General features: G+C 58.2%; 1 protein-coding gene across 20 annotated transcripts in view; it reads right to left on the bottom strand.

The window, feature by feature from the left end:
* LOC121057304 (DAB2 interacting protein) overlaps positions 1-11,170 on the bottom strand; it is a 225,995-nt gene that overhangs the window by 22,858 nt on the left and 191,967 nt on the right. For all 20 annotated transcript variants that reach the window (XM_040531235.1, XM_040531228.1, XM_040531230.1 and 17 more), the window contains 2 exons: positions 4,490-4,634; positions 2,325-2,469 (listed from right to left, as the gene is read on the bottom strand). In XM_040531235.1, coding sequence (XP_040387169.1) covers positions 2,325-2,469; positions 4,490-4,634 — 290 coding nt within the window. The remainder of the gene's footprint in view (positions 1-2,324; positions 2,470-4,489; positions 4,635-11,170) is intronic.

The following is an 11,170-nucleotide window of genomic DNA, read 5'->3' as shown; positions in this document are numbered from 1 at the left end:
CCACACAATTGGACAAAGCCCTTTTACTTCACGGTATTTGCCCAGAAATAGGAGAATCCTTTAAGCAATTTAAAGCTTGAGTGATCAGGACAGGTTGTAGTTACTGGAAGTAACCCCCTGAAAACGCGTGCACCGGCTGCGTGCAGCCCGCGAGCACTGCTCGCTGCCACAGGCTGGGAGACCATAAAAGTTTAATTGTGGAGCAGCGGATGGGATTCAGTTAGCCAGCTTTATGTGACAAACGGGCCAGTAATTCATTACCCAACTTTCCAGTAACGAGCTTCCACATGCTGAAATTCTGCTTACGCTGAAACTTCCCAGATGTCCAAATTATGTCATAATTATAACAATTTTCAGTTATTGTAAACCTCTTTCCTCTCTCCGACTCTCTCCGGCAGATGAGTATGCACACTCTGGCACTCTATTTAAAGCAAGACTGTTAGCTGTCAGGATACCTTGGCCAAGCCTGAGCACTCATTGTCAGCCCAATTAATCCCCAAGAACTGCTGAGCACAAAGGAGCGAGAGGGAACTGCTCGGAGCAGCAGCTCCGTTGCTCCAGCCTTCCTCCGAAAGGCAGGGCTGGAGGAACAAACTTCCCCTGCACTCGTGACTTTCCTTGGGTCACTTTCCAAGCCTATTTTTAGACTTACCTTTTAGTGCTGCTCTGGGTATTTTTGGGAAGACGCTAATTTGAACAATTATTATCCACTGGTGACTAAAAGCAGTGAATTCCTCCTGGGAGAGCAGGTAAGCACAACTCCTGAGTCAGAGAATTATTAATTGGCTCAGGATAAGGTACGGGCTACCTCCAACAAGATCTGCCCTTTTGCTTATTTGTGGTAGATAAAGGAAGTTGGAGCGAGCCTCTCGCTGCTTGTTCTCTTGCTGAGCAACATCAGGAGAAGCAATTCCCTTCCTTCCTGGCCTTGCAAGACAGCACACTCCAAATCCTGGGAGACTACAAATAATGAGTTTTCAGACCTTAATGCAACAGCTGGGATAGGGGAGAAAATGAGAAGTTTTTACTATCAGAGACTTCCTTCCTCCAAAATGAGCCTTAGTTGATGTTACGCAACAACAGTGTTGCTACAAAACACATTAATAAAAACTAAGCTCGGACTTTTAACCAGGATGACTGCAAATCCAGCAGTAATAATTTTTTTTTGGTCAGGACAAGAATCTTGTGGTCTGCTAGCAAGAAGCAGAAGGAAAACGTTTTTATTCCTCAAGGTAAGGAAGGTCACCAGCTCAATTCTTCCCGTTCCTTGCAGGCACCAGCTGTAACAGACCCAAGGACGGGACAGCGGGCACCAGCACGGCCACCTCCAGCACGGGACACCAGACACCCCACTGCCTCACCCCAGGCAATTTTGTATATTGAGGCCTGTCCCAACTCGTTGCCAGAACCTTTACCCTGAGCGCAATCAGCGAGGACATGCCTCCAACTGCATACCAGGCCTTGGGCCAAGGAGGCAGGGAGCTCCCGACGGCTGCCCCGAGGGCCGGGAGAGAGCGGGATTAACCTGGAGGAATGCGGGACGCGGAGCCAAACAGGCCCCGAGCATCCTCCTCCTCCTCGCCCCAGCACTGCCGCAGGAGCACATCTGCCTCAACGCAAGCTCCCTGCGCTGCTGCAGCTCCCTGACAGGCACGAGGAGTGCCACAGGGCCTGCGGGGAGGGTTTCAAAACTCCACCTGATGCTCTGGTGGTCAGACTGGCACCTTATTCCTCGACCCCACCGCCCTGTCCCCGTGTCTGTGCTGCAGAAACCCTCCACCAGGCACCGAGAAGAGGCGTGACGGGCAGTCGGTAGCTGCTGCCTCCACAGAGCAGATAATCCACGGCTGGCCTGGGGGGAGCCACGGCTGCAGCTGGCACGGGATGGCAGCAGGGAAGGGGTCCCATGGCCCCACACCCTTCGTGTGCCCTGAAGGCGCTGGGGGACGGCGTCCGCAGGCTAAAGCAGCTCAGCAGAAAATCTGTCCTTGAAAACTCGTTCCTCTGCCTGCCACAGCTCTGCCATTCCTGCGTCGAAGGAGACGCCGTGCATGTCCGCAGGCGCACCCGCAGGTGTGCCACCGTGGCAGCACCCGCACAGCTGCCGTGCTCAGCCCCGTGCCTTTCTCCCCGGCCCCAGGGCAGCCCCAGTCGGAAGCCAGCGGGACGGCTTCGGGTGCTGCAGGGGTGGGCAAGGCCCAGGGCTCTCCCTCCACAGCTCCCACAAGCTGCCCGACGGACGCAGCCTGAGGACGGCCCGACGCCACGCCTCTGCCCTGCAGCTGAAGGCACGCGGAGGGGAGCGCTGCTCGCGGGGCACTGACCAGTAGGAGTTGATGATTTTGCAGAAGGCCAGCTCGCAGCACATCTTCAGGTTGCTCTGATGTTCAGGAAGGTCCGAAGACGAACACTTACTGGGATCCACCTCACAGTTTTCATCTGATTCGTACAGAGCCTTGATGAATTCCCCTGTAAAACAGACGGTCAGTGACGAGTTTTGGAGGTGCAGTCAGCAAGCAAGGCAGCCTGTGAGCCCCAGCGCCCGAGCAGCTGCCCCGTGCCCCATCGCGCTGACCCAGCAGCGCAGCTCCTCCTGCAGAAAGGCCCCGGCCTCCTGGCGAGCACGCTGGCAGCTCTGCCCTCGGGCCTCTGCGCTGCTGCTCCCCAGCTGCCCTGCCAAAAGGCCGGGCAGTATTAATTAAATTAAAATTAAATTAATTAATTAAAGTATTTCCGTGAGTTTCTCTGCACTCCTGCTGGCTGCTCGGCCACCCCTCGCCCTGGCGGGCTCACAACCCGGGGCGTTGCCAGCTCTCGGGCCACCCCGGGGTGCTGCGGGCACAGAGCAGCGCGGCGTGGGCTGGGGGCACTCCCCACTGCGGCACGTGTCCGTCCGTCGGGAAGGGCAGCTGTCTGTCCGGGCTGCACACCGCAGGCAGGGGAGGCTCGGGGAGGGGATGGCAGGGAGCAGGAGGGCCTCGCACAGGGACCTGTGGGGCTGGGTGATGCCCTGGGGACAAGGTTTGCTTTGGTTATCTTCTAATTCCTTTCGGTTTGCTCACCTCCCAGTTCCTGACTGTCCTGGACTTTCCCATCCTGCTTTTTGTCCACCCTAGTCTGCATTCCTCCCCTTCTACTGCCAAAACAGACTTTAATTATGTCCCGGAGAGCCTCTCCAATGTATTTTCAGCTCTGCCAGGGAGCTCTGGAGCCTCTCTGCTTGCCCGCAGGTGATGCCTGCTGTTACTACCCGGCCCTATTACTCGGTTGTGCTTCATGGTTTGAAGGAAAGCACTATGCTGCATTGTGCTGCCTTGTGACACCGACATGAATCATTTCATGACAAAAGGGCGACACAGGATCCGTGCCCCGAACAACTCGCAGGGACTGCGGGCTCCTCCGGTACGAGACGGAGCTGGCTCGGCAGCGTCTGCACCGAGCCCTCAAAGGGGAGCGTTACGAAATTCTCTGCCTTCATTAATCTCCCGGCTTTTTAGAAATTTTATGAGGTAATCTACTTACAGGCTTGCCTTCAACCAGAAGGCATTACAAGGCAGAAATAAGTAACAGTCCCTCTCCTCTGCTGGTGGGCCATCTGACTGAACTGGCTCAATGATCTCCCCGTCCCCAGCTCCACCAGATGACTGTTACCTCAACGAAGTACTTACACTTTCTTTGGTCCTTGTTAAAATTACACCAATCCACTAGTAGGAACCTAACACACCGAAAAATGAGCAGGTCGACAGGAGCACTGCTCATCCTACTGCAAGGACGTGCATAAAACCCAGCTGCCTTCGCCGAGTGTACGCCACAGAGGCAGCCCCCCCGGCCTCGCACTGTGCTGGCTGCACGCAGCAGCGCAGCCATTCCTTCCTGACCTGCCCAGAAGCGGAACCTCTCATTATTTTCATTTGCATCAGGAGAAATATTTTTGGAGCCGTAAGCATAGCCAGCCCTTTCGGAAAAGCACCAGGAGGGTTCCCAGCGCCATCAGGGAGGCGACTCTCATCACTGCAATTTGGGAGATTTCATCTGACTGCTGCGAGGGACGGGGGGAGCGTCTCCGGCTGGGGCTGTGCGATCAGGGGAGGGATTCAATCAGCCTCCGTGACACTGCCAGAGCTCAGACAGAAGACTTGGCAGACAGCATCGTGCCTTCAGCTACCTACTTGGTACCTCCTCTGAAAGCAGATCAGCGCACCAGCTCGGCAGCGACCTTCACCCGAGAGCTGAGCGCCGCCCGCTGCGGCCGCCCCGGCCCCGGGCCCCTCTGCCAGCCCCGGCAGCAGGCGCTGGGCTGCGGCGCTCAGCAGCCAGCTGTGTCTCAGGCAGACGGCACACGGGTTCAGGCTTCTCTTGCGCTGTGAGAGAAACCCTCTGCCGGGTAAGCGCCAGCACCTCTGATGGCCACCGGGGCTCAGCCGTGGCCCCGCACCGTGAGGAGCAGCCGGCAGCTCGCGGAAGAGCCCCGCCACCCCTCTGTACGTACCTAAGGCATCTTGCAAGTATTTCTGCCCCACCAGCTTCAGGTATTCTTCGATTGCTTTGGTGGCTAGTGTGTTCTCCCTGAAAATGAGATGCTCATTCTCACCACAGCGATCAACTTCAGACATCATCAGGTCAGTCAAGAAATCCTGGAAAGCAAAGCCCACGGTGGGTCACCAGGTCCCGACACGCTGTGTGCAGCAGGGCGGGCAGCTCTCCCCGCCTCCAGCACCTCCCTGAGGCGCAGGAGGGGGCGAGGTGCTGCGGTGAGCCCCTGTGCCCGCTGCACTGCCGCGAGCCTGACTTCTCTCCTGCTTCTCCGACCCTCGGAGAGTCGAGAGGAGAAATCAGTCTCCGGGGAGTTACAACTTTTGCACCCCAAAACGATCCATTCCACGCCCGCACCGCATTTGCCCCCGCATCAGTGACAGCTTTCAGGGGGGTCTCCTCTCAGCCTCACGTTTCGTGGGTGAAATCTTTTCTCCGCTGCTAAATGTGGCCACATCGGTATCCAACTGCACTGGGTGCAAAAGCGGGGCATGCTCCGATGTCACGGGCTGTGCCCCACGGCTCATGGCTGGGAATCAAGCCCGTAATAGGCATCGAGATGCTCCCGTGTCCCATTTCCTCAGTATTCATGGAAATAAACAGCACTGCTACAGTGCGCGTTTTGGGCACATTTTGGGTCTGATGTGCACAGAGCCAAATACCGTGCAATTTTGTCATCCGTGCTGCACAGCAACGGAAGGGGGGAGCAGGAGCAGCGTGCACACTGCCAGCTGCCCTGTGCACCAGCCCGGGCTTTGAATTGCAAATGCTAACAGAAAGCCAGCACCTAAGAGTGAGCTCCGTGTCTGCTTCAGCAGCGGTGTTGTTAACTGATCGGAGAGGGTCACGCAATTCCCTGTGCATTCTGCTAAAAATCCACTACGTGGTGCGAGCTGTAGCGCCGCAGCTCGCGTTAATGCAGAAGAAACGCCGTCCAGCTCCTCGTGCTAATACATATTCAGTTCCTGTTCTCCGCGCTGCTAATGGGAAACTCGGCTGCTGAGCCAGGTGCTGGGCCCGGACGACCTCCTCCCAGCCGGCACCGCTCGCCTCGATGGCAAAGGGAAACCGGGCTGCTGGCACCCTGCAAGCCCTGCGCATTAAACCTCGTACCGAGTCCCCGTGCAGGAGACAGCAATGTTGACACACCGTTTCACTGCCATAACCAAGGGCACCTTTTTTCAACCACCCTCCTCTCAAACCCAATAATCCGCGCAGTAATAACCCTTCACTAAGAAATTCTCCTTCATTTGTCAGAGCGTGCAAGACGTAACCCATTGCTGGGCACGGGCAGCAAGAGCACCCGGAGCTGCTGCGTGGAGGTGCGGGTGCTGTCCTCGCCGTCCCCACGCGGTGTGGCACGGAGTGCAGCTCCCAAGCCCCCAAAGCACCGCAGCCACGACTCCGAACCCCTTGGGAGGTACGGGGACACCCGGGCGCCATACCCTGCCAGGGTGTTTGCGAGAGAGGCACTTGCTCCATCTGTCACAAGGGTGCCCTGGAAACCTCAGGCTCATGCTGAGACCCCCTCCTGGATCATCCCAGCACCAAACCAGTGACCTACAGCCCTTTGTTAATGGGCTTCTGTCCCAGACGAAGGAAGCCCGGGCTGCAGACAGGTTCCCCTGCCATCCAGAGACGGGCTGGGGGTCGGTGGGCTGGCAGCCCTGCAGCTGCTGCCGCTCCGGTCCCTCCTGCTCCCCACGGGGCCGCGGCTGGGACCGGCGTGCTGCCGCCACCTTCCCAGAAGAGCCTCCAAAAACCCAGAGAGGCAGCTTTTGAAGAAGATGTCACTTGCATTATTTCTTTGACCAGAAGACCGCCCTCCCTGCAGCCCGCTCTGTCTGCGGCGCGCAGGCAGCTGCAGAGGCACGAATCCCTCCTGGAAGCGAAGCACGCGCCTCCCGCCACAATTTTCTCTCATTTTGCCTCTTTTATCAGCCAAGCTAGAATGAAACTTTAAACCCCTGCTCAAATCCCTTTAGCTGCTATCTGGGTACCTCCATCACCTTTATCTTCCCGGGTCTCTCCCAGTGTGCGTTTCAATTCCAAGCCACAGCTCAGGATGACACAAGGTGCTGATTCTTAATTAGCAGCCGCTGACCTTGGCTTTGCTTGATTCTCTTTCCTGTCACTTTCCCAACATACTAATTATCTCCGAACACCGAGTTTTACAGCTCCTCTTACCAAGGGTTAGGTTTTTCCTTCCCCTGTCAGCTGCGGACCCGCGCTGCCTCCCCCCGCCGACCACACGCGTGGCCGCAGAGCTGGGGTGGGACACGGGGACACGGGACATGGGGACACGGGGACGCGGTGCCAGCTCCCATGCAGAACCCAGCTGCCAGCAGGGCCGCCGAGCTGTGGAGACCCAGACGCCAGGTTCTAGCCAGCAGCCACGTGAATTCTGATGATTTTAGCTAAGCTGCAGAATTTACTAGAACTAAAAACGAGGCAAAATTCCAGTTGTGTGCGACTCGGCACGAAGCCAGGGAAGCTCCCTCTGAACCCCCCGTGGCGGTCCCCATCCCATGCAGACATGGGCCTCGTGGCTCTGCTCCATCGCATCCCGCGGTCCTGTCCCCGGGCCGTCCTCCGGGCCTTGCCCTCCCTCCGCACACGGAAGCCACAGCAGCTCCGGAGCTCACGCCCGCTGCCTCTGCCTCAAGCACGGCAGCAGCCAGCACTCGGAAGACACAAATGGAATGCAAATAGTTGTCGGATCCCTCCGGGGGCTCCGCTCACCCACATACACGGCTCTGAATAAAATGCAATAACTAGAGCCAATAAAACTCCCTGTTTCTGAGCAGCAGAGATCAGCGGGGGGCTGTTTTTAGTTAGGGCCCCTGGCAATGGAAGAAAATAAGATGCTTTATTTCATTACATCAGAGTTGAGAGGGGAAGGAAGAGGTCTACAGTAAAAATTAAGGGCTGCAGCGGCGTTCCTCAGGCTTGCTCCCGTGTTTATTTTAAGGATATTTGCTTCAGTCTGGACACCGCTGAACCTGTGCAGCTTCAGCCGCTGCACACACAAAGGGGAGCAATTCATAAAGAAATGCCGAGCATGACGGCGCCAGGCAGCGCTGCTTCCCAGCACTTTTTCAAGTACCCCAAGCAGCAGCCACTGCAGCACGCGCTGGTGTGAGGCTGCTGCTGCAGTCCTGCCACAGACACCCGCACGGCTTTGGCTGCCGCAGAGGCAGCCCCACGGCACCGCTGGTCCCAGCTCCAAGGGGCCAGGGCTCAAAGACCCCACCTCGAGGTCTGCCAGCGGCAGCCTCCCCCTGCCCAGCGCCGCCCTGCAGCCCGTCTCACCGCACCCTCAGTCACCGCACCCTGCCCCGAAGCACCGGTGGGGCCGGGTTTGCTCCACGTGCCTCGCTGCTCTTCATATTCCTCCATCCCTGCGGCGTAGCCCGAAAACATTTCCGTTTTCCCCTGGGGTGAGCTTCAGGTGCTGCTTCTGCTGCCCTACCTGGGTAGATCCTCCCTCGTGGGCTGGAAACCTGCCCCGACCCCTGCCTCCTGCCTCGGCCCTCCCGCAGGCCATCGGGGCCGGGTGACTCCATTTGGGGCTGGGTGACCGTCAGCTCGGTGCTGCCTGGGGACACCAAACTGCTGCCCGAGGAGCCTGGAAGGAGCAAACAGACAGAGCAGCCATCCCAGAGGTGGCCTGAGACCGGGAAGGCTCGCTGAAGGTGAAGGCCACAAGTGTAAAACCAACAGCTGCTCACGGGAACGGCCCTTTGCTGCCATGTCAACAGGGCCAAGCAGTCGGACAGCGGCGCCAAGAGCCTGTGGAAGGCTCCGCGCAGGTTGTGCAGGAAGGACGCCGCACCCTGCACCCGGGGAGGGTCCCTGCAGCCCCGCAGGCAGGGCAGAAGGGGGCCAGCAGCAGCAGCACCTCTGTGCGGGGGGTGCTGCTCCCCCCCAGTCCGAGGGGCGGCTGACTGGGGGAAAGGAGGTTCCCCCCATCGCAAACCTAATTAATAGGACTGCCTTAACCTTAAGAGGATTGGGTTGATGAAGGCAGTAAGATTACTGCTGGTTTCAAAGAGCAGCCCAGAGGCCAGCTGGGCAGGGGTGAAGGAAGCACCAGGAGGCGGCAGGGCTGCAGGCGGACGAGTATCAGACACGCGTAAGCATCAGTGGCCAAGGAGAGGGGAGGGATGCGCTCATAAAACTGACGAAAAGCTTTTTTTGCTGGATTGTGGCTGCCATAAAGTATTATTAGAGAGAGAAATTCTTTGTGGGGGACAACAGAGCTGCTGCCAGCGTCACCCAGGGCTGAAGGCGTGCAGCACCCTGGCTTTGCAGCTGCTGGTGCAGGTAAGCGGGCGGTGCTCCGGGAGGGGACCCCGAGCCCCGTGCTGCTGTGCCCCCCTGCCCCCAGCAGCTCCCCGTGCTGAACCGGGAGCCTCCAGGAGAGCTCCCGCAGCTGGACAGGCGCTTGCAGGCACTCCTGCATGGCCCCCGCAGCATCCACACGAAGCAGCAAAGCACCCACATGGCCAAGGGGAGTGCGGCTGCAGCGGTGCTGGCGCAGAGCAGAGGCTCCAGCGGCCTCGCATGGGCTGTGAATGCATCTGCTGTAAATGCATCTGCTCAGGGGAAGCAAATCCTCACGGCATAAACAAATAGGGACACATGTTTATCCTTCACTCCATTCACACCATAATAAATATTTATTTCAAGCGAGCAGCTGGTTAGTCAGAGCTTTGTCTGATGCCGGGTTTCATCTACCAACCCCTCGGACGAGAACATTTTTCAAGTGTATTTATGGTTACGAGCTGAGCTCCAAAAGCTGTGAGGTAGCCCTGAAACAGACAGATACAAGGGAAGTACTCTGCAGACACCGACGTCCACGGCAGTCCCACGGGGGAAGGATGCAGCCTGCCCCTCCACGCCCACATCACACAGCCCACATCAAGCGAGGCTAATGGCAGGGGGAGCACTCCCACGCCGTGCAGGGCAACAGAAGTATCTTTAATTAGGACTTGGTGTGTTTCGTCTGTGGGTTGCAAACACATCAAGTAGTTAACTATCTCTCCACACCCTCACAGGTAACATTTCATCAGATGGAAGACGGGAGCACCCAACGAAGGGAGGACGGGTGCCGAGAGCCCGGGTGCCCCTCCTGGCACAGCCCTGCCTCTCCAGGCCCTACAAACGGAGCAAACGGGGCCTGTGCCGAGAGCTGGGCGGGTTCCGGGTGGCCGTCAGACTTTCCAGCGGGCTGGGGCAGCTCCCCGCCAGGCTGTTTGCACTTTATCAGAATGCTTTTCCCCTTTCCCTCCACCCCGCTGCTGCCTTGGTGGCTGCTCTGGGTTTTCCAGGCGTGCCCTCGCGTGGCACCGCGGGGATGAAGCTTTTCCCTTTCCCAAGCAGAGATCAAAGCAGGCACGGCCTCTGTCTCCAGGGAGGACTCTCTGCTTTCATTTCCCACCTTTTAATCTATTGTGATACAGAAATGAGGCCCAGGATGATGCAGATATTTAGGGAGAAAATGAAGCTGCAGCCATTGCCCCGGCCACCCACGCTCCTTTTGGCAGACGGGACCGGCCCTGCCTCTGGCTTTGACGAGCTGCAGGTAACGAGCCCTGGCTGGGGGGGGACAGGGGGCACTGCCAAGGAGCAAGGGGCACGGCCCCGCAGCCCGCTGAGGGATTACACCCCACTTAGCACCGATCGCTCCGGGAGAAGAGCGCCTCGGACAGCGCAAGAGCAATTAGCTGCTAACGCGTCCTCGCAGATAACCCACCGGACACTCGTTTCTCACTCCAGCTGTAATTGCTGCTTCAGCGCCAGCTACAGCGGCCAGGAGCCGCAAGAAAACCTGGATCGGTGAAATAAATTAGTGGCTGCCGATCGCCAACGCTGTGCTCTTCGGCTCGGAGAGGGCAGGGGCGAGCTGAGGGGGGGGCGCTGGCAGCACCCCTGCGCTCCTCTGCCTCCACCTCCACCCCGCCGCCCCTCGCTGCCTCCTGCCAACAGAACCAGGGGCCAGGCAAACCCACGCGGGGGCAGCCCCCCAGTTTGCTGCTGGAACCTTCACACACGGGTGTGATAAAACCAGCACGGCCCACAGCGGTGCCTTGCTGCCCCCACGGAGCCTTCCTGGGCACGCCCCTGTCACGCAGGCAGGGTGGGTGGGTGCTTTCCTCTCCCATTCATTTTTTTTATTATTATTTTTTACCTTGCTGCTGTTTTTTTCCTTTCTCCGCTCATCCAGCTCCTCTAGGAAGGACGCGCCACCCGGCTCCCATGCTCCAGTAACTCCTGCTGCTTTGACAGTTCTCTCAACCCCGTGCTAATGCTGATGGCAGATGACAGGCGGGGAAAGCAGAAGCTCCATTTTAGGGGACAATTCATCAAGTCTGTTTACTGTTTGCTGTGTCCCCCGTGCAGAGCCTCTGGGATCCCAAGCGCTGGCGCGGACACGTGTACGTGTCTGGAAACGCACTTGCTCTCTCCTCAGCCTCTCCAGCACCGAGAGGAGAGGAAAAAGCAGGAGCAGTGACAAGACTCACGGAGACTGAGATCAGGGTGAGGACACCTTTTGCACCAAAACCCCGCACAGGTCCTTCCTGGCAATTTCACCGCGGCCCCAGCGCCGGCAGAGCTGCAGCGAGGGCAGCCC

The sequence above is a fragment of the Cygnus olor genome, chromosome 19 (genome assembly GCF_009769625.2).
Source record: "Cygnus olor isolate bCygOlo1 chromosome 19, bCygOlo1.pri.v2, whole genome shotgun sequence".
In the NCBI taxonomy this organism is placed as follows: Eukaryota; Metazoa; Chordata; class Aves; order Anseriformes; family Anatidae; genus Cygnus; species Cygnus olor.
Note: the sequence above shows the minus strand (reverse complement) of the source record. Positions and strands in the feature narration are given on the sequence as shown.